General features: G+C 41.9%; 1 protein-coding gene across 1 annotated transcript in view; it reads left to right on the top strand.

Annotated features, from left to right (window-relative positions):
* LOC144771458 (T-lymphocyte activation antigen CD86-like) overlaps positions 1-23,935 on the top strand; it is a 154,508-nt gene that overhangs the window by 118,233 nt on the left and 12,340 nt on the right. Inside the window, exon 3 of the mRNA XM_078655890.1 lies at positions 16,674-16,967. Coding sequence (XP_078512016.1) covers positions 16,674-16,967 — 294 coding nt within the window. The remainder of the gene's footprint in view (positions 1-16,673; positions 16,968-23,935) is intronic.

Genomic DNA, 23,935 nt, shown 5'->3' with positions numbered 1-23,935 from the left:
GTGGTTGGGAATACAGTAGCCGGTAATGGAAACAGATATCTGTCCCCTGCTAGATTAGCACACATAAGCAAAGGTGCATCGGATGTGGGACCTCGGTGTGGCTTTCCAAAAGCAGAGTTTTTCCACATGGTATGGCAATGCATGGTGATCTGTAGTTCCTGGGCTTGTATAGTAAATGTCGGAATTGTAACTCTACTCAGAGAGATAACCGAGAAAAGCTTAGACCTTGCTCCTAAACTGTGCCTGTTGGGATGGCTACCTAGGACCAAAAGTTCGAAACAAATGTGCAGATTCAAAGATCTGGCCTTGGTGTTGACCAAGCAGAATATTGTCATGGGGTGGAAGGCTAATGAAGGACCAGATTTTGAACAAGCATTGGCATAGCCAATAGGTCTTGCCTTTTGGACCTCATAAGTGTTCATCCAAACACATTGTGTTTGTAGACAGACATCAGATCAATCAGTGGGTGGAAGAATTGTCTTCACAAACTACTATTATACATTGGGATCCACAGGTCTGCGCTCATTCATTACAATGATCACATAGTTCACGTAGCCCTGACTTGGATTCAACTAGATTTCTTAAAGTTAAACTAATCTCAATACTTGAATCCCCCACTATTAGAATGTACAAATAATTGTTTTCCTTTTGTGTAACAACATATTCAATGCAACTCAAAGACCATCACATTCTCGTGTATTTGTAGCATTTAATGTATTTTTAACTCTTCACCAATGTCTTAAGCTAGTAGCAAATGTGTATTTTCAGCCCTTAAACAAGCAATCTGACAATTGAAGGGTGGGGGAGGGTGATGCAAAACCCCAGAAATTGGAAAAGATTGACTGCCAAAATATCAGCATTGCATAAACCTAACCCAATAAAAATGCTGGTTGAATTAAATCCCCAAATGCAGCCAAACTGCTGTGCCATCAATTGTAGGCCTGGGTTACTGTACTAATGAATGCCATTCCCAGCATTTGTCTGGGCAAGAGCCGATAGTGGATTTAACCCCTGGTGTGCTCATGACGTCCCCCGGCCATCACGTGTCACGGTGGGCGTGTGTGCACGACGGCCCGGGTCCGTCTGAACTCATAAAAACTCCTGCACAGCACGAAAATTCACAGCGCACGCAAGGGGTTAACCGCGTAGAACACACTTGAGCAATCAATGTTTGTTTTGCAGACATGTTTTCACATGCTACCACGTGGTAAGAGTAGATAACACTGCCTTGAAAGTAACACCTTAAACAACAGCTACACTGTTGAAGTCTATAAAACATTAAACAAAGAATGATTTTAAAGCAAAACAGATTCAATGAAAACCCTTCATGATTAGGTCCCCGCGGACAATAAAGTCTGTGGGCCTGATTCACAGAACTAACTTAAGACAAAATCCTAAACTTACTACTTTTGGTATTCACAGAAGTTCGGATTTTGTCTTCAGTTTGTCTTAAGACAGACTTAAGACAGACTTAAGACAAAATCCTAACTTCTTTCTTAAGTCTGTCTTAAGACAAACTTAAGACAAAATCCTAACTTCTTTCTTAAGTCTGTCTTAAGACAAATTTAAGACAAAATCCTAACTTCTATGAATACCAAAAGTAGTAAGTTTAGGATTCGGGCCCTGTTTGTTTGCATGTGTTCTTTAAACATTAGACACTGCAGACGAGCTCCAACTCCGACACTAAGCAAGAAGTGACAGAAGCTGTGATATGGTCTCTGAAAAGGAGGTAGGATTACATCATCAGTTTCAGTGAATCACCCACGCCAAAAATAGAAACAAGTCAGAATCATGAATATAAACAACTATTTGTGGTGCTCGAGAATGTGAGGTCCCATTCATTTTCAAACTCTTGACTCATGAATATCAGTGAGTAATGCATCAAGATGGGTCTCTAATATGATGGGTGACTCTCTTAGTATATGGATTCTAGGGGTACTACATAGACACGGGGGTACTCCATGGGCCCACTGATATGTAAGAATTAATTCAATCTCGTCTATTACCTGCCACGGTAAATTATCAGCCTCACTTATAGGGAATTATTATTAATCTTTAGGCCTGCCTTGGGACACTATTTTGATTCCCGGTGTTTTTATATAAAATAATATTTCCGCAGGTACAGGATACCTTAGGGGTCTGTACTGAAATGCCAAAAATATTGCAAAGATCTCTGTGCCTTTCTTCCTATCAGACTGTAGGACTACCGGTGAGGAACCCTGCCAGTACTCGATATTTTGTCCCTTGTGACTATGCAGCGCCTTACTCTTTATATCGTCCTTCTTACTCATGGAGGGTGTGGTGTTGGGCCTCAGGCCCACATGGTGAGAACAACGGAGACAGACACCAGGAGATTGGGTACAACAACTCGCCTAGAGCACGTGCACGCGGGCCCTTTTATTAGCAGGGTCATGTCACTCGTGACACTCGCGATGGATGGGTGTGGGGCTGCAGTGTGCTCAGCCCTCGAGGGAGTGGCTGGCATGACAACTTCCTGCGGGACACTAGAACGTGTCTCGCAGGATACTGCAGAGGGATGCCTACTTGCAACTAATGTGCTTTTTGAATTTGCCGCCAGGGGGTCTGGGCATGGTCGCTCTTCCCTGAAGATGCCTTTCAGATGTCCAAATTCGGAGATGGGAGCCGGTCGTGTGACTTATTCAGAGTAGGGTCTACCGGCACCGATCAATGACCGTCTCTTTACCACCTCAGACTTTACATGTGTGACCCAGTCCCCTCTCACTAAATCTAACCTTGGAGGCCTGTGGGCAGCCCCGAAGGAGAATGTCCCTCTAGAAGGGTATGAGTGCCAGCAGTGGGTGGGGAGACAGGTTATAAACATTTGAAAAAACAGGGGACCCCTACTAATGATAGGTTTGCTACATGTAGGGTATAACAATCAATTGAGAAAGAAAATTGTAGCAAACAATTTTTATATTATATGCCATCTCCTATGGGGTAAAACATAAGGTTTTTTATAATGAATTATGTCTTTTTTTGTAGGTCTTCTTTGTTGTTTTTGTAAATATTGTTAATTATATATATATGCAATGTTATCAATATTTGTAATTTATCATAAATGAAAAAATACATATAATACTGACAAAAAAGAGAAAAATATAAATAAAATGTGATTATATTTTTTCATAAAAACAATTTCTGATATTTTTTCTTGCTTTCTTAAATTTATGTTTTCATGTGCACTATATTGACCTTAAGTTTTACCCCATAGGAGATGGCATATAATATAAAAATTGTTTGCTACAATTTTCTTTCTCAATTGAGACAGGATATAAAACCATGAAGGGGCAACCCAGTTGCTCAACGGGCTATGGATTTTGGGTCTCATAATTATGTTTTGGCTCCCATGAGTTATTATGTGCAAAGTTTTGGTATCTTTTGATTTGGTTGCTTCTCAAAGATCCTCCCAAACTTTAGTCTTCCATTTCATTTTAGATGTTCTAACAGTATTTTTGTAGGCAACCCTTCGTACAGTTATTCTCACTTTGTTTGAGGGCAGAGACAAGGCGGTTATTAGCAACTCTGCAGTCACTATTACACCACTCCTCTGTCTTGGTGTCTCTTGCAATAGATGTTACATCCTTTAGAAAAAGTTATTTCAGGTGTGCAAATAATAGATGACTAAATCGCAATCTGGGATATTACTGAAAAAGATTAGATTAGGAATTAGGGTTTTTCATTAGCAGCTGGCAGGCTGTTAATATCTTACCATTTTACATTCCTTCTGTTGTTTGTAACTTTCAAAGCATCTACAACTAATTGGAACCACAAATCTTTGATTAAGAACATGTATAATCCTGCGAGCCTTTGTGTGGTGTGGTAGGTCATGGCAGTGCAAGTTCAGAGGAGGAAGAGGAGTGTTTTCTCTGAATAATTTCTGCACAGACACAATGTTTCCGGCAACACAAGTAGGGGAAGTGTTTTCTTGGATTAGTTCCACAAGTGGTTACTAGAGGTCTCTCTCTCAAGTCAGATGCAAGTGGTTGAAATGTTATTCACAATCCTCAGTGGGGTGTGGCTTCAACCTAGGAATTTGCATATACTCTCTATCTACTCTAATGGCTTCTGCTCATTTTCTATATGATAAATATATGAAAGCTGGTTTATAGTGAGAAATCAACATTGCAATTTCCAACAAAGGACTTTAGTGTTATAGAAATAGTTGATAAAACCATTCTATACACAGGGACTATCAGTCATTAGGAAGTGTGAGTGTCTAATACATTCTGTTCTTGGGAAACTAGTTTTTTAAGAGTAGATATATAAGTGCATAGGTAAAATGCAGTCACTCAAAGTGAAAACATCCAGTGGATGGAGGGGGCGGTCTTTTGATCTATTCTTGCTGCTGGAGTGGTAGGGAGTATAAATTAAGTAACATCTCAACAGACCAGTGGTGAAGGTGTGTAGGTTGGAAGCTCCTATATACTTATGTATTTTTGTATGAAATTGTTTGGAAAACATGAGCTGGCAAGATAGCTAAAGGAGGCTTTAGGCCAGAGATGAAAGAAAAACATACTGATGTAAACATGGCAGGCACATAATTGCAATACCTGAACTAAACATAGCTGTGGGTGTCAATCTTGCAGTGGTGTTGTACATAGTCTATTATTGTTTTAAAGTTCTAGCAACTCATCTTGAAATGGTAAAGAGCTACACTATGGACAACAGCATTCCTTAAATGTCACCTGGTTTAGAGAAAGTGGCCACACTGCAGATGAAATGAGCGACACTTCAGCACAGGCTGTGGAGCTGTAGCGTCCTCTTAAATAAATTAACATAAAAGAGAAGAAGCAAATAAATGAAAGGGAACAATAAAAGGAGACAATTGAAATCTAAAAACTGGGCAAGCAGGCCTGATACTTAAGCACACTCATTTTCAGGTGGATGTTCACATGTGATCAGATAATGCTGCATTCACAGGGCAAGAGAGCCGATGGCTGATGTGGACTGAACATTTACTACATGCAGTCGGCTGTGGTGGATGGAAGAAGAGTGTAAATGACAGTCAGACAGACCAGTGGCAGAAAAGGTCTGACTCAAAGTCCCTCTCTGTATCTGAAAGGATAAATATTTATATGTATGGACGCAGTTCTATTTAATTAATTTTTTAGGTTCTGTATCCTGGCAGACAGCTAATCCTGTCAGACAGTCTGAAGAGATTCTAGCAAGATTTATTACAATGCAAATCTTCTATCACTAGGGTTTGTCAAAGTGGGTAACCAACAACAAATTTTTTGCCTGCAAGTTAAGATGTGGAATTTCATGTAACAAAATCCCTGACTGCAGGTGGTGGTGCAAAACTAATTCATCCTTAAAGATCTATTGGATGAATGAATTCATCTTTATTGTTTAAGTTAATTAAAATCATAACAATATTTCGATAAAACCAGATATGTTGTATAAATATATTGTACATTTTAAAATCATTGGTCACCAGTAGTATGTTTACAGTTGAGAGAGTCATGTCAGGACAATTTTGTCACAAATATAATATACATATTGAAAGCTGTTGGTTAGCAAAGATACGTTTAACAGGCAGACGAGACAATATTTGAACAAATGTGTCAAGGGTTTTTCCTCTTTTTTAGATAAAGTTCTATTGTGCTTGTTGGATACTAGTTCAGTTTAATTTATCTTATAAAAGTACGAATTTTACCAGATTGCAGTTAAGTTGCAGGACGTTTGGATCAATACACTTTAGTATGGCAGATCTGCAGGTACGGATGCCCTTTGGTTTTAAAACAGGACATATGAAGATAAAATGAACAAAGTCCTGCTTCGGTGCACCACATAGAGTGCAAGACGGCGGGCCATTATATTTCCAGGTTGGTTGATCAGCATTAGTCGGAAGTGACCCAAGGCGTATTGCTAGCAGTTTCCTTTTTAAGTGTAAGGAGTATGTTATACTCAGGTATGCTGCAGGTTGTAAAATCAAATAAGATTGCAGTACCATCCAAGCGTGAGAGCACTTACTGAATATAGTTTTATCTTCCATTAGCGAGTGCATTTTTTCTACTTTATTCAGTGTTTGTCGAAATGTTGTGTACGGTAAGTTTAGTTGCCAAAGATCTGTCACCTTTGTTGACTTTAATGATAGCTGCAGGTACTTGTTGTAGGTTGATTGAGGATTATTCTCCTGAGCTTTCCAGATGGCACCATTAAGCGGGTTCTGATGGTTTGACCAGATTTTATAGGTGAATCTGTGCTGGGGAAGAATTTCGTGTAGACCAAAAACTGTTTTGTATGTTTTTATTTGCATTGTATCAAGGATTTCTGCTTCTTTGCCGTATTGGACTTCAGTAGCATAGGCTAAGGTCGGCAGGAGTTTCGCTTTTATGACAGCTAATATTGGTTTAAACGATGGACCACTTAAACTCTTTGCTATGGTGCAGAAAGCATATACCTACCCATTTCCTTTCTTGATTAAATTATCGTTGTATGTTTTAAAATTGTGTAGACCAAGGTATTTGTAGTTTGTGACTCCCTCCAGGTTCATGTTACCTAGATTAAATTGTTGTTGTGCCTGCAAACTGTGACTAATGGGCATGACTTTTGTTTTTTCTATTTTTAGTTCTAATAAGTTTTCCTTTGCAAAGTCGTGCAGTTCATTGATCCCTTTTGGTAGACCTACTTTCGTTTGACTTAGCAGAACTATATTATCAGCATAGGATAGATGCGTTAGTCGTAGTGCGCCTAGACGTGGTGGATGCAAGTTCGCCTGGTATAACTTTGGGGAGAGATCGGTCATAAACAGATTAAACAGATGAGGGGCTAAAATGCAGCCTTGTTTCAGACCAGTTTCAGTTTGTATTTTCCTCGTAAGTCTAGTGCTGTCTGCTACTTTAACTTGCATCCACGTATTTGTGTACAACTGCATTATGGCTGGGAGGATAGTGGCTGGGTGACTCCACTGCCTTAATTTGTTCTATAGGATTCCTCTGTTGACTCCGTCAAATGCCAATTTGAAATCTATGAAACATACATATAGACGTTTCCGCTTTTGTATGGTCTTGTCTGCCATTAAGCCTAGGGCTAAGATGTTAGTGATTGTGCCCGAACTCCTGCAAAATCCAGACTGGTTAATATGAATTATGTTGTTGTTTTTCAACCAATGTATCAGGTCTCCGAGAACTAGAGAGGCGTAATATTTTGCTTCGGAGTGTATTAGCGCGATTATTCTGTAGTTTACTGGTTCTTTCCAGTTGCCTCATTTGTATACAGGATTAATTATAGAGCCTCTCCAGCTTTCTGGAAGGATGCCTAAACTACTCACCTTGTTGTATAAACGAGACAGCAGAGAGGCCCAGAAGTCGGAGTCCGATTTAAAAATCGCCTGGGGGATACCGTGTGGACCTGGGGCACCATCCATTCAGCCTGATCTTATTACTTTGTAACCATTGTCTTTTGTGTATTGTGTTGGAGAGTTTTCGGTTATACGGTTTGCAACTTCTTTAACATTATGGGATTTTCCTGCTGTCTTTCCTGTAAGATGTGGTGGTTTAGCCTGTCCGGTTCAGCTATTTGAGATCGAGTGAATAGTGTCAGTGCTGGGCAAAGATTTATTGGTTTATCATATGTGTTACATAGTAGTTAAGCCAGGCCTACTGCCTTTGTCATAACTTTACATAATAAACAGATCAGACACACAACTTCCGAAGTACATTTTCTTAATGAATCAATGAGGCATATAGCTGTTATCATTAGCTTTCACCATAACCATCTCAGGCCTGGGTTTACTGTAAAAAAATTACATCTATGTGTTAAGTAACAGTTGTCAACATAATATAAACTCTCTTCTAGTAGAGCCTGATAAAGAATACCACTGGGCACATCTTCTATCTCCATAATTTGTTCTGGTGAGTTACCAACATAAAAAAAACCCTCACCTACGATAGTAAACTGTGAGATTCTGTGTAAGAAAAAATAGGTCTACTAGCTTTAGCATAGTATGCTAAAAAGGAATCCTTAAAAGCCTATTGCCTTTATCAAATGCTTTTCACAATAATTCAGGCCTACTTGCTTTGTCATAACTTTTCATTTCAAACAGATCACATCTAAGGAATCTGATATATGTTTTCCAACTTCCTAAAATATCGGTGTGACACTAAAACCAACACAAGCTTGTTGAAGTGCACCTAAACCAGCAACTATTATGCATACAATTATAAAATCCCAAATATGCATGCTATTACAGTTGCCAAAACAATACATAACCCCTCAAGAATGTGAAAATCTTCTACTCAAAGGGTAACCAGCTCCAAAACCCATGCCTTTAATGGTAATCTGTGATTCCACATAACAAAATACCTGCCTAGAGGCTTTAGAAAAGTGTAATAACAATCCATCCTTCAAAGCCTATTGCATTAATGTATGCTTTTCACAGTTAGTAGGTCAGGCGTACAGGTTTTGTCCTAACATTTCATAATAAACAGATCAAACCCATGGAATCCGGCATGGCATTTCCCAATGAACTGATGAGGCCCATATACCCTTTACCATTGGATGACACCATACCCAACACAGGCCTTTACAAGAGCACAAAAACTGGCAGCCATCAGGCATACATGTATACAAGTACAAATATGTAGAAAATCAGTTTCCCAAAGCAACATACAACTCCCCTCAATAGTACCTAAAAAGAATCATCACAGTTAAAACTCTAAAAGTTTGTCAGAGTGAGTGGCTGTCACCGAAACCTTTGCCTAGAAAATACCCGTCGGTAGCCCGTAACACAATGTGATAAAAACCCACTGTTGAAGGCCTACTTGCTTTAACAAATGCTTTTCACAATAAATAAACTAGGCCTACTGCCTTGGTCATTATTTTTCAGAGTAAGGAGATCAAACCTATGGCTTCAGACGTAACTTCTCCCAGTGCACCAATCAGGCCTATAGCTTGTCGCCATAACCAGCTCAGGTATATTCTTTAGAGTGTAAGCTTTTCTACAAAGACACCGTCAGGCCTAGAATCATCTTACAAAGGGACACAAAATTACTGTTGGTGGAAGAAAATGCATTCTCTCCTAAGAGGGCCTAGCAAGGATTTCCACAGAGTAAATCTATATCGAAGGTATGTCACGGGGTAACCAACACTAAAACCCTCACCACTGACAGTGGAGAAGTGTGGCTCATTGGTTAGAGCGGCAGACCCTGATGCAGAGGTCTAGCCCGGGACCAGGGTTCAATTCCTGCCTCGGCGGGTCTTGAGCTAAAAAAAAAACTCCACGGACCTGATAATTCTTGCCTCGGTGCCTATTCCAATCATGGAGTCACACTCTGCAACTCTGGGCAATAGCTTGCTTAATCTCCACAACGGCCCCCACAACGCTAAGGATGCCTGGCCTCCACCTTGGGGGTGCCCAGGATTGGACACCTCACAGGGAAAGCCAGGATGGGTTCCACAGTGGTATTCGTACAAGTGCCTTGAGACCCTTGCGGGTGAGTAGTGCGCTATACAAGTATCAATTTACATTTACAGTAAACTGTGAGAATCCATGTAACAAAACCCTTCTCCGAAGCTTTCATACCGAGTAATAACAATCCGCCTTTAAATGGATTGATGTTAAATACACTTTTTACAATAAATGTGTCAGACCCCCTGCCCTTGTTGTCACATTTCTTAATGAACTTGTCAGGCCTACAGCCATGATCACCGGCTTGCTGGCATAACCAGGTCAGTCCCACGGCTCAGAGTATATGCTTTGCCACAAGCCAAAAAGTGCAATTGGAGGCTCCCTTTTCAGTGGAAGCACAGAACTTCAGTCCAATTTAAATTAAAGTCCAATTAAATCCTGTACTCAGATGAGCCAGCATGTGGGTTGAGTCTAAGCCCTCTCTCTCTGTAGTACTTTGAAAGCCTTTTTTTGTTGATCACATAAGGTCTGGCAACAGCTGCACTATCAAGCCAGACCTAACAATCAGTGTTAAACTTAAATGACTAGTGGTGGGGCAAATACATGAACATCAAATTAGGAGCAGGGACTAGAAATAGTGTAGAAATCCCTACAGTCATGAGCAGGGAACAGACAGAGGCCCACGCTCATTATCTGTTGTAGATTTGGATACATTGCTGACTGTGAGAGAGTGAATAAAGAGATCACAAAAAGGAGTCCATGGGAGTAACTCTTAAATTGTCCACAATGCTGCTTCTCCCAGAAGCCCTCCTCTTTTATTGATCAGCAGTCTGATAGAGAAGTGCCTTATTTTTATGTAAATATTATTCTGGGCAGGTGATCGATAAGAGTGGTGGAAGGCTTGCGAAGGGATAAAGAATATACTGATTGTAATTGTCCACTTTGTAGGACTGGTGTCTTAAGACATAAGTCATGTTGTATTCTCATAGACTTTGGAAATTTCTTGAAACATCATATACCTTTAGTTTGGGTCGTTTTACATCTCCAGGGCCAATTTTGTATGTGCTATATACGTGTAAATTCTTCCTACAACAGCTGGCAATAAGAAATATGAAAATGAATCTACTAGGTATTTTTCTGTTGCTGGCGTCTGCTGAATAGAGTGGGATTTTGCAGAGATTGAAGGACTGTGTAATAAAAGCGCCGAAGCCGCCACAGCGCTACATATCGGAAAGCGCATTTTGGCAGCGCTCTTCAAAAATTCCTGGCAGCGCATTTTGGCAGCGCTCTTTGAACCTACAGCTCGCGTTTCCCGCTTCGCGGGAAACACTCGCCTGGGTGTGCCGGTTGAAGGCTGGTCACGAACAAACCACATTGACCAGAAGCCTCATCGGACAGGACCAGTCCCTGCCACGCCCCTCTCACCTGCCTTCATTAACGCCAGGAGATCCCGCATCGCGGGACGCGCGCGGGCGACGCCGGGCTAAGCCCGGGCAAAGGGCGGGCCCTCTGTGGCCCTCAGTGGCCGAGGTAGGCCGGGCTGGGCCCCGGTATTTTCTTATCTCCCTGCTAAACAATTCTTTGGTATTCATTGTAGTAAACGCTTGATTGACAACGCATAGATTGACTTCTCTGCTGGAAATACGTTCTCGTTAGTATAAGCTTAATTCTTTCTCCTTGTGGATCTATATTTATTTTTTTAATCTTGTGTTGATTATATCTGGGTCGGTGTACCCTGCGTACGGCCTAGTTAATCCCCAGGCACTATGTCAACAAAGAAATTACGCTCTCGGAAAGTGTTAGGGGATAAAGCTTGTTTGACATCTGGTTCTATTCCCCTGAGGAAAAAGTCTGAAAACAGTGTACTATTGAAGGGTCAAATGCAGTTGGAACAAATTTGGGAAAGATCTGCGAATAATTCGCTAGTAGTCCCAACAATGACTGATGCTGATACATTGTTTGAACCAAAACTGCAATCGATGGTGGAGATTGACTTAAATTCGGACCTACTGATGGAAATAAATAAGCCTCCTCTGACTCAATTTAATGAAGTAATTCTCTCAATCCATAAATTAAATGGAGAGGACTCAGCCCCCATGATAAAAAATCCGCAAGTAGTCCATCATAACACCTCTAATGGAAGAGTAAATGCGGAGGAAGACATGGGTGATGCATCAATTTCTACCAGTATTGATCTTGAACTCTGTGGTCGATATATGGACAAGAAACTTTTGACCCAGGTAGGGGACAGTAAAACACCAACTAGAGCCACGCCATCTGGAATGCTGCTTTATAGCAGCACTCCCTCAATCAAATCGAATGACAATTTATCAATGCAGAGTGATTTGAAGTCCCCACAATTCAATCTATCGGGGATTTGTTCTTTTGTTCCATCTAGCTATCCAAAAAATGAGAAACCCATTTCTGAGTCTCTGATAGCTCTCGAACAAATTCGGTCCTCTATATTGCTTCTTCTTGGTAAATTTGCTGTTAGTTCTGATTGTATTTTGACTTCAGTAACTGAGATATTGAAGGAATTGTTGGCTAAAAAAGCTGCGAATGTATCTATTTCTCCTATTAATCTTGATGTACAAAAAGTTGAAGATGGTATTAATCCTCTGGAGGGTAATACACCGTTGAAAATGTCTATAAAGGCTGACATCCATGAGCCTCTTGAGAGCCCTATTTTATCTTCCTTTGACCAGAGAAAAGATCTAATACCTATTGTCAAGGAAGACAGTTTGGTAGAGAGAGTACAAACGGTCGGTAATGACCTTTTTCCTATCTTTACTTATGAAAAAAAGGGCCCAGAAGGATCGTTGACAGGAAATAAAATTACAAAAGCAAAATCAAAAGGGAAAAATAGGAAGTTGCTTCGCAAATATAAAAAAAAAAGGCCAAGGCAAATTATCTTTCAAAAACACATAATATCCGAAGTCCCTGATGTTAGAGAAAATGGGAATAATTCTCAGTCGGATATCTCTGTCAAAGAGGTAGTGGAGGATACTGCTAATAATGTATTGGTGGGCACCTCTGCTGGGGTTTTAAATGAGGTAATTCCATGTCCTGTGATAAATGCGCCTGAACCCCTGGCAGTGATGGTTGATGATCCGGGAAATTCTCTGTTAGTGGCAAATGTATTAAATCCATCTGCGCCTATTTTCCGGCCTCACCCTGATATAGCTAGAAGTTTAAATATTCAGCCTGTAAAAAGCACTATGTTATCTGTGGACACGTTGACATTGGATTTTCTTCCGTTGTTTGATCAAGATCTAAAAATGAACAGATCTTGGCTGCTTAACTGCTTTAAAGATATTGAAAGCTTAAAATTAATTTTATCTAATGACATTGATTTGGTTTTACCAATAAGATCAGTGAATGGGCAACGAACTAGGGTAACATTTTACTCTAAAATAATTACTAATCTTGTTCTTCAACAGGCGGAATTTTTCCAACGTAGAGGAATTGACGTGTTACCTTATGATAATAATGCATTTCGTATTTCCTCTAGAGATAGCACTATAAAACCTGCTTTTACACAGGATGAATACCCAACCTGTAACAAGGATCTAAAAATTTGGGTCTCTAGAGGCAAACGAATGGTATCTCAGGTCTTTCCAATACCTGACAACATTGATATTCCTCTAACTGAAGACAATCAGATGTGGAATTGGTTACCAGGGGTTTTATCAACCAACATTACGAAAAACCCACGACTATTCCAACATCTTTAACATTCATTTAAAAATTGTCTCCTGGAACGCCGCTGGTTTGTATAATTGCCCAGAGAAATTTGACTTATTATGTTCTTTAAATGCAGATGTATTATGTCTCCAGGAGACATGGTGTAAAAATCTCCCTTATACAGGGAAAGATTATTTTGTCCTGGAGGCTCCTGCGCAACCTTCTAAAAAAGGCCATGCTAAAGGTGGAATTGCCTGTCTACTATCGAATTCTCTACAATGGCAATTCTCCCACTACATTGACTCTAGTAACCTTTTTCAATCCATTACTATTAGTAATCTAGCCACAATGGGTACTCGGTCCTCGTTTGTTATATTAAATGCATATATTCCCCCCGAAGAAATTTTTAATTCAGTTTTAAAGCGAATGTTTTCCTATGTTCAACAACTATTGGTGGTCGAACACCCCCCCTATATACTGTTGGTAGGCGATCTAAATAGCAAACTCTCCAACTTCACTTTAGACATGTTTAGAAATAAAATTAAGGAAGAAGCATATAATATCCCCCAAGCACTCTGGCCTTCTAGAGCAAAAACTAATAAAAGAGGTAAGATCCTCCTGGAGGAACTTAGTCTCTTGGCGGGGCTTATCATAAATGGCAGGATGCCCTCTGATACTCCTGCTAATTATACACATGGATCATTTAGGGGAGAGTCCATTTTGGATTATGCAATTACGGACTATGATACGTTCCCTCTCATTGAAGATATGGTGATCTCTCACTCTCCAATGAGTGATCATAAAATGATTAATATAACCGTTTCATTAAGCCCCCCTGATGTGAATGCCTGGTCCCTAAGGAATAAAGATCTCACCATTGATCGTAAGTCCGGTAGATGTTTTTGGGGATCCATTAATATGATGGATGTGCAAAATCTCCTTGCCCAAACCTTACTCGAACTTGACCAGTGGAAGGGTACAGAATTCTTACAACTTGTAAACTTAATTTAAAAAGTTACTGGGATAGCCAAGAAAATGGGAAATCCTAGGAGACCACAGTTTTCTCCTAGTTCATTATTATTACTGAATAGGGAGATAAATAAACTAATAAGGAAACAATATCTTAATAGATCAGGGGAAAATGAGCGCCAGTTAACGCTACTAAAACGAAGAAGAGTTAGATTGAGATCCAAGCTAAAAAGAGAAAAAGAAGATGCTCTCTGGATTAAATTAAGAGAGGCATCGACTTATAATAAATCAAGAGAATTTTGGTCCATAATAAGGAAAGGATGTGGTTCAATAATAAATCCCACTCCAATAGCAATCCCGGAAGATGTTTGGACTCTATTTGTGACTACATTATATGCTTCTAATGGTCCAATGGGGGACATATGTAATCTCGCCCCTAATAGTGAGCAAAAACTAATACTCCCTACTGACAAATCCATAGCTACCGTGATAATGAGCATGCGCTCTTCCGGAGCTATGGGGCCTGATGAACTCCCCATGTCAATAATTAAGCAGGATGCCACCACTTGGAGTAGGATTCTTCTTCCAATATTTCAAGCATGCTTTTTATCTAGAACTGTCCCCGAATCTTGGAGGGGAAGTGTATTAATTCCGATATTTAAAAAGGGTGACCGGGAGATGCCATCTAATTATCGTCTAATAGCTTTATTAGACGCAATTGGGAAAATTTTCGCTAAATGTCTTTTAATGTTAATCATGGAATGGGCAGAATCTAATAAGATCTTACCTATGGAAGAAACAGGTTTCCGTGAAGAGCATGGAACGCTTGATAACCTGACATTATTGCAGGTGATTACTGACAAATACGTACGTGTCCGTGGTGGCGGCATATACGCCGCTTTTATAGATTTCTCCACGGCGTTTGACAAAGTGGACCGTCAAACGCTGTGGAGAAAGCTGGCGGTATTGGGTATGCCAGGATACCTACTTGATTTGGTTAGGTCTCTGCATTCGAATACATGGTGTATGGTGTTACAAGGTGGAGAAAGGGGTCTTACTCAATCTATCCCCTCCCAGAATGGGCTCAAACAAGGGTGCATTTTGGCGCCCATATTGTTTTCTTTATATACGGCCGACCTACCAAACTCAATCACAGCTTGTGTGGGATTAGCCCCGATAATTGGAGGGTCTGCAATATCGATCCTCATGTATGCAGACGACATACTTGTGTTAGACTTGACCCCGAAGGGTTTATCTAATCGTCTACATGCACTGAGCCAATTCGCTGTAGCACATCATATGAAAATTAATACATCGAAAAGTAAAATCATGTGCATTTTCGGTAAGAAAAAATGTAGGTCAGGAAGTTATAATTGGTTTATTGGTGGACAAAAACTCGAGGTGGTTAAAACCTATACCTTTTTAGGTAAAATAATATCAGCAAATCTTAGTGAGAACCCCCACATCGAACATAACTCTCGTAAAGCAATGGCCCATGGCACGGGGTTATGTTCGCTATATAATGCTACCGGGAAGAGACATTTTCCTCTCTTTCTGGATATATTTAGAGCAAAGGTTCCCGCCACTCTACTATACGGAATGGAATTAGTAGAATTGAAACATTGGGGATTTTTGCAAAAAATGGAAGGAAAGGTATTGCGGAAAATTTCATCTTTTAATAATGCCTGTTCCATATCTTCATGTAGGTTGGAATTTGGACTCCGAAGTTGTTGGGTACAGGGGCTGGTTGCCCTCGTAAGATGGGTAGCCTGCTTGGCCAGAGGTAAGTCTGGTACCCTACGTGAGGTTATTAAAAAAGAATTATTGGGCAATTTTAACGAGTTCTCGTTATTAGTAAAAAGCTTTAGGAAAGCAGTAGCTCTGTTGGAGCTGGATGAGAGTACATTATTTTTACTCTCACCCATAGAATTAAAATCTAAACTAAAATGTATATCTTGGGAACTGTGTTATAAGCTGGATATTCTTGCCCAACCAAGTCTGAAAGATAGGGAATTACTTCTAAAGACATATATGCCAAGGCAGACCCAACAATACCTGATTTGGAATATTCCCCATGGAGTCCGTAGATTATGGTACCTTCTACGACATGATTTGCTTCCACTCAACTTACTTTTAGCAAAATGGTATGGGGGATCTCCATTATGTAATCTTTGTAATTTTGCTGTACAGGATCGCAATCACGTCTTGTTTGTTTGTCCCGCATTGCGCCTTTTGCGCCAAAAATGGTTAAAACCAATTTGTTTACAATTGGGAATTGTAAATGCACAAATGTTCTTCCAAGCACTTTACTGCCCTCCAAATGAAATGTTTTGTTGTAGAATTTTTAAATTTTTTAAAGGGTTCTTAAATATCTATTAATGATGTACATGGAGATGATGATTATTGCTTTGCTCTCTGATAATGTAGTGTTTATTTTTTTGTAGTATGTAGGTATTCTTCTATTATTTTATTGTATAATGGTGTGTTTAATTTATGTGGCCCTCTTTGAGAGCCAAAACATAATAAACTTTTGAACTGAACTACTAGGTATATTGTAAGAATGTTCACTAAAGAAATTAAGTTTAAATATAAAAACTGAAACAGAGCCATATTTTAAAGCTACTATGATACTATGTTTTAATTGCAGCTGCCTACAGCAAGCCTGTTATATCTCAAGAAGAGACCCCTGACAACACCTGCTGTGTGAAACTGACTTGCATCTCCCAAGGGGGCTATCCACTGGCATCCCTGGTGTGGTACAACCTGAGCGGGGAGCATGTGATCCCAGACTCCCAGCAGAACAGCAGCTCCCTGCAGGACAACGTCAGCCATCTTTACAGCGTCAACAGCTGGCTAGTGGTGGAGGTGTCTATGTGCCTGGTGGTGTGTTCGGTGGAAAGTCATCGACTCCCTGCAGTGAACTCCAGTCTCTTCACACCTGGTAATGATTCAAAGCTTTTTGTTTCTCTAAAATTCAACCACAGTCAAGAGTGTATCTAGGGGCACTGGAATTATGCAGCAGGGGAGTACCAAAATATGTGGCAAGGCTCACTAAGGGCCTGATCTAGATCTTAGCCGACAGGTTACTGTTAGGAGAAGGACCAGCTTCCACGGGAGCGAAGAAGAATCCCTCCACCTCCAGGACACAGAAGCAAGAATGAGATATATATATATATAACACACTCCTGTCTACTGTCCCCTAAAAGTATGAGGGAATTTTCCCAAGGAGTGTCCACCACTCTCCTCATACGAGGGGCAACGAATAACAGAGGCGTCCCAGGGGATGGTCCAGGCTAGGAAACAAAACCAAGTCATAAACAGTAACAATCCCACTGAAGCTCTGAGTATAAAGAACAAAACATTGACATGTGTGATTAATTCCAATTGATCTTACCCCAACTGTAGATTGGGCGAGCTTCAACGATGAGTTCAGGAAACAGGGGAAAGCAGGAGGCCCCTGAACAGGCCAGGATAAGTAGAACTCACGAAGGACTCACCACACCTCAGACACAAACCAAATGAATGAAGGAAGTGAGGTGCACCGCCCGGCTGCAAGGGGGCAAACACAGCGGAACAGTACAACCACACAACAGACACAACCCAAATAAAATGAAGGGAGTGAGGTGCACCGACCGGCTGCAAGGGGGCAAGTACAGCGGAGCAGTACACACTCAGGAGGTGAGACACCCGGCCCCTAGGGAGAACCAGGGCGGAGAGCTCACTCTCAAAGGTTCAACAAAAGAACGAAAAAAGAAAAGGATGGAATTCAGCCACAAGGAGGGACGTAAAGGAAGGCAACGAGCTGCAGACGCCCGCAAAATGCGGGAGCTTTGGTAGGGGCGTCGCAAACACTAGCTCGCGGACAGACGGGGAAATGCCGAGGACCGGCAATCATTCATACCCAACACACTCAGGGCTGAACTCACACGGGACAAGGGGGGAGCAACAGGATAAGGCAAAGGGAGCCTCCTAGAACAGCCGGAGGGTCCAAAAGACGCCAGCAAACACACGAGCAGGAACCAGGAAGTGGAGAGGGGGCGTGGTCACGGGGAAGTAAGCCAAGCAACGGCTACAGTCTGCCGCTCCTCCTTATTCTCATTAGGGAATGTCTACAAATGTTCCAACTCTCAAGTTGAGGGGTAGGGAAGAAATATCGGACCATATCAATCACACAAGTCAAGGCTGCTAACTCCTAACAGTACCCCTCCTCAAAGGCCTATTCCCAGGACCAGGTTTCGAGGGGTGAAGTCTGTGAAACTGTCGGATCAGTCTGACTGCATGTATATTTTCAGCAGGTTCCCATGATCTCTCTTCTGGGGGATATCCCACCCAATCTATGAAGTACTGGAGTTTACCTCTGGATTTCCTGGAATCCAAAATTTTGCGTACTTCATATTCCGCTTCACCATCTATCTGTACTGGAGGGGGAGGGATTTCAGGGACACTGGAAGGTATGTATTTTTTTATCAAGGAGCTGTGGAACACGGGATGTATTTTCATGCACGGGGGTAGTTGAAGTTTCAAGGTGACAGGGGTTATGATTTTCTCTATTGGGAAAGGTCCTATAAATCCAGGTTGGAATTTTTTCGACCCTTCCATTCTAAGGTTTCTAGTGGACAGCCACACTTTCTCTCCTATCGTGTACACAGGCTCTGTTCTCCGGTGTTTATCAGCTTGTTTCTTCATTGCTTCTTTAGCCTTCCCTAGCTCTGTCTTTGCTGATTCCCATATGTCCTGGATGTGGGCATGGTGTTCCTCTAGTGCGGGCACTGAAATGTCATCTGGGGGTAACACAATGGGAAGCACTCTAGGGTGTTGTGCGTGTAAAAAGAAAAAGGGAGAAACCTCTGTGGCTGAGTGGCTAGAATTGTTGTATGTGTATTCAGCCAAACGAAGAGCTTGAAACCAAGTAGAAGGAATAGATGTTAATAAACAACGCAGGAATTGTTCCATAGTTTGGTTAGTTCTTTCGGTTTGCCCATCAGTTTTGGGGTGATAAGCGGTGGAAAGCCTGTGATCAATACCCAAAACAGCACACATTCCTCTCCAGAACTTAGAGACAAACTGGGGACCTCTGTCAGAGATTATAACTGTAGGTAACCCATGTAATTTCACAACATTGTCTAAGAAAACAGACGCTAGTTCTTTAGAGGAAGGTACTTTCTTTAGAGGAATGAAATGTCCCATTTTGGACAACAGGTCCACTACTACATAAACGGTGGTATAGCCCTGACAGGGGGGCAAATCGGTCATAAAATCCATACTGATAGTATGCCAGGGTGCGGGGGGTATGGCTATATGCTTTAGGAGCCCTGTGGGTGCACAATGCGAAGCCTTTTGGCGGGCACAAATCGCACAAGCATGTACATAGTCTAACACGTCTTTGGACAGAGAGTCCCACCAAAACCATCTGTGGCATAGGTCAATAGTCTTACGACCACCTGGATGGCCTGCCAATGTGCTACTATGACACCATCCTATGATCTTTTGTCTCAGGGTAGAGGCAGGGACAAACATCTTGTTTTCGTGGTAATACAACCCTTCTTTGATGGTGTGTAGGGGATTGTGCAACCACTCCTCTGGTGACATGTCTAAGAGTAGTTCCTTGATTTCCTCAAGAAGATTGTGGTCCTTTTCCCCGACCCCAAGGATCTTGTTCTCAGGAATTATGGGAAGTGGTTGTTCGTCGGTTGAGCTTTTTTCCTGTCCGAGACGTGACAAGGCATCAGCCTTTCCCTGTTGTGTATATGTAATCAGAAAGTCGTATTCGCTAAAGAACAACAACCACCTCATTTGTCTTGGCGTAAGAGCTCTAGCAGACTTGAAGAACTGAAGGTTTTTATGGTCGGAATAAATGGTAACCACATGGGGAGACCCTAACAAATGATGTCTCCATTCCTGAAAGGACAACTTGATGGCCAACAGTTCTCTTTCCCCGATGGTGTAATTTCTTTCCGCAGGTAGTAAGGTTTTTGAGTAATATGCTATAGGATGCATTTGACCTGTCTCAGTATCTCGTTGGGAAAGAATACCCCCTACCACATATTGAGAGGCATCCGCCTCCACATAAAACGGTTGAGTATTGTCAGCGTGCCGAAGAATCGGGGCTGATGTGAACTTGTTCTTTAAGTCGCAAAAAGCTCGTTCTGCCTCGAGTGTCCATAAAAAAGGCACCCCTTTTTTCAGAAGCTTTGTGATTGGGGAAATAGTGTCAGAAAAACGGTCAATGAATCGCCGATAAAAATTGGCAAATCCTAGAAAAGATTGTATTTCCTTGACTGAAGTGGGACTTTTCCATTTAACCAAAGCCTCCACTTTCTTGGGATCCATCTGAAGGCCACTAGGTTTAATGGTGAATCCCAAGAAGTCCACTTCTGAAGTGTGAAACACGCTTTTATCCAATTTGGCGAATAACTGATTCTCCTGTAACTTGTGTAGAATCTTTTGGACATGCTCTACATGGTCGGTTTCATTTTGAGAGAATATAAGAATATCATCAATATAGACAATCACAAAGATATCGATATATTCTCTCAAGATATCATTAATGAAGTATTGAAACGCCGCCGGGGCATTACACAAACCGAACGGCATGACGCAATACTCATAGAGTCCAAATTTGGTGCGAAAGGCGGTTTTCCATTCGTCTCCCTGCTTTATTCGGATCAAATGGTATGCACCCCTGAAATCTATTTTCGTAAAAATCTTTGCTCCTTTAATCTGGTCGAGGAGGACAGGAATCAGGGGAAGAGGGTATTTGTTCTTTATCGTGATTTTATTCAAGGCTCTATAGTCCAGGCAAGCCCTGAGCCCTCCTTCCTTTTTATCAATAAAAAACAAAGGAGAAGACACAGGTGAAGTAGAGGGTCTGATAAATCCTTTGGCAAGCATCTCATCTAGGTAGTTTTTTAAGTAGTCATTTTCTGAGGGAGTCAATGCATATATACGACTGCAGGGTAAATCTGCGCCGGGTATTAAGTCAATCCTGCAATCATAACTCCTATGCGGAGGTAATTTGGTAGCTTCCTGTTCACTAAAGACATTGGCAAACTCCGAATACTGATCAGGCAAACACAAGTCTACCCCTGATCGAACTGCACAATATAACGGTAGATCGGGCTCTTTGGCTGCCTGGTAACAGTGAGTTTTACAGAATGGGGAACTCAAGGTGACGGTTCTCTTCACCCAGTCTATAGAGGGATTGTGTATCTGTAACCATGGTACTCCCAAAATGACACAGAAATTGGGAACATCAATTAGATCAAACACAAGGCTCTCAGAGTGACCGTTATTGAAAACGATAACCAACGGCGGTGTTTGATAACTTATCATTCCTGAAGATAATTCAGATCCATCCACAGCCCAGATGGATTCAGGCTGCGGTTTAGTGATAAAAGTAAGACCCAATTGTTTAGCAATTCCCAGTAGCCCTGGAGTCTAAAAGAACAGACATGGTGTATTGTCTTTTGCTCAAATAAGTGAGGGTAATGGGTAATGTAAAGTGTTTTAACACTAGTAACTGACTGGAGGAGATCTGTGGAGGTGTAGAGCTTGGGGAATCGACCTCTCTGTTCCTCAAGCTTTCTAGTTTTCCAAACTGGAAAGGCTGCTGACTGATTGCTTTGGTGTTTTAGGGCGCACTGGACAGTCTCTAGCAAAATGCCCTCCTTTTCCGCAATAAAGGCAAAGATTCAATCTCCTTCTCTTCTCTTTTTCTTCTGTTGACAGAGGCCCGCGGATTCCCCCTATTTGCATGGGTTCTGGGGCGTCTTTAGGTAGGGGTTTCTCAGGTCTAGGAAACAGCATTCTGGGGACAACATTACGATTCCGTTCTCCTTTTCTCTCATGCAGTCGATGATCTAACTTCACTACCAGGTCAATAAAGGAGGCACAGTCTTCTGGGGGGTTCACTATCTGGGAGAGTAGGTCTTTTACTTCAACACATAAACCACGATAAAACAAGGAGGTTCGCTTGTCTTCGGGCCAGTGTGTTTCTGCCACCAATCGGTTGAAATTAGTTATGTAGGACAGGAGGTCCTTAGACCCTTGTTTGAGATTGAGTAGCTCAGTATCGCTAGCTTGCATATATGAATGCTTAGCGAAAAGACTCCTCATCTTTTCTTTAAACTGATCAAGATCATATAACAAGGGATCATTATTCTGCACTAGAGGTACTGCCCATTCGGCTGCATTCCCTGCAAGATAAGAAATGATAAAAGCTATTTTGGCCGAATCATCTGGAAATGAGGCCGCTTTGCATAGGAATTGGAGTTGGCATTGATTTATAAAGACATTGAATTTGGTGCTATCTCCTGTGAATCTTTCGGGCATTGCTAAGGGAACAGGGTTAGGGGTGTTTACCGTGACTTGAACAGGGGAAACAGTGGGATCACCGCTAGCTCTTGAGTCTTTTTCTGATGGAGCTAGTGTAAATCTGGCAGGTTGTATATAACTTTTGCGTGATTTAGGGATCGTACCTGTATCTCTATCACCTGTTCTCAACTGATGTACTTCTGCCAGTAGTCTCTGGTTTTCTGTACCTAATCTGCCTACTTCTGTCTGAAGGGCCACTAAAGCAGCAGTTAGGTCCTCCATAGTAGGGGTCTGGGGATCAAGGCCAGTAGCCTCCATAGAAGGATCAGGATTCATCCTCGCTCAGGGGGAAGAATTATTCGTGGGCTTGGCTTTCTGTTAGGAGAAGGACAGCTTCCACGGGAGCGAAGAAGAATCCCTCCACCTCCAGGACACTGAAGCAAGAATGCGATATATATATATAACACACTCCTGTCTACTGTCCCCTAAAAGTATGAGGGAATTTTCCCAAGGAGTGTCCACCACTCTCCTCATACGAGGGGCAACGAATAACAGAAGGCGTCTCAGGGGATGGTCCAGGCTAGGAAACAAAACCAAGTCATAAACAGTAACAATCCCACTGTTACTCTGAGTATAAAGAAGAAAACATTGACATGTGTGATTAATTCCAATTGATCTTACCCCAACTGTAGATCGGGCGAGCTTCAACGATGAGTTGAGGAAACAGGGGAAAGCAGGAGGCCCCTGAACAGGCCAGGATAAGTAGAACTCACGAAGGACTCACCACACCTCAGACACAAACCAAATGAATGAAGGAAGTGAGGTGCACCGCCCGGCTGCAAGGGGGCAAACACAGCGGAACAGTACAACCACACAACAGACACAACCCAAATAAAATGAAGGGCGTGAGGTGCACCGACCGGCTGCAAGGGGGCAAGTACAGCGGAGCAGTACACACTCAGGAGGTGAGACACCCGGCCCCTAGGGAGAACCAGGGCGGAGCGCTCACTCTCAAAGGTTCAACAAAAGAACGAAAAAAGAAAAGGATGGAATTCAGCCACAAGGAGGGACGTAAAGGAAGGCAACGAGCTGCAGACGCCCGCAAAATGCGTGAGCTTTGGTAGGGGCGTCGCAAACACTAGCTCGCGGACAGACGGCGAAATGCCGAGGACCGGCAATCATTCATACCCAACACACTCAGGGCTGAACTCACACGGGACAAGGGGGGAGCAACAGGATAAGGCGAAGGGAGCCTCCTAGAACAGCCAGAGGGTCCAAAAGACGCCAGCAAACACACGAGCAGGAACCAGGAAGTGGAGAGGGGGCGTGGTCACGGGGAAGTAAGCCAAGCAACGGCTACAGTCTGCCGCTCCTCCTTATTCTCATTAGGGAACGTCTACAAATGTTCCAGCTCTCAAGTTGAGGGGTAGGGAAGAAATATCGGACCATATCAATCACACAAGTCAAGGCTGCTAACTCCTAACAGTTACTCCGTCACAAGGCGAACGAGTATCCCGTCTGCCAAGATATAATGCTAAAATGGAAATCCCATAGGCTAAATTGGGATATAATGGGATTACATTTCGGGGGATGGGA

Source organism: Lissotriton helveticus, chromosome 8 (assembly GCF_964261635.1).
Source record: "Lissotriton helveticus chromosome 8, aLisHel1.1, whole genome shotgun sequence".
NCBI classification, from domain to species: Eukaryota; Metazoa; Chordata; class Amphibia; order Caudata; family Salamandridae; genus Lissotriton; species Lissotriton helveticus.
Note: the sequence above shows the minus strand (reverse complement) of the source record. Positions and strands in the feature narration are given on the sequence as shown.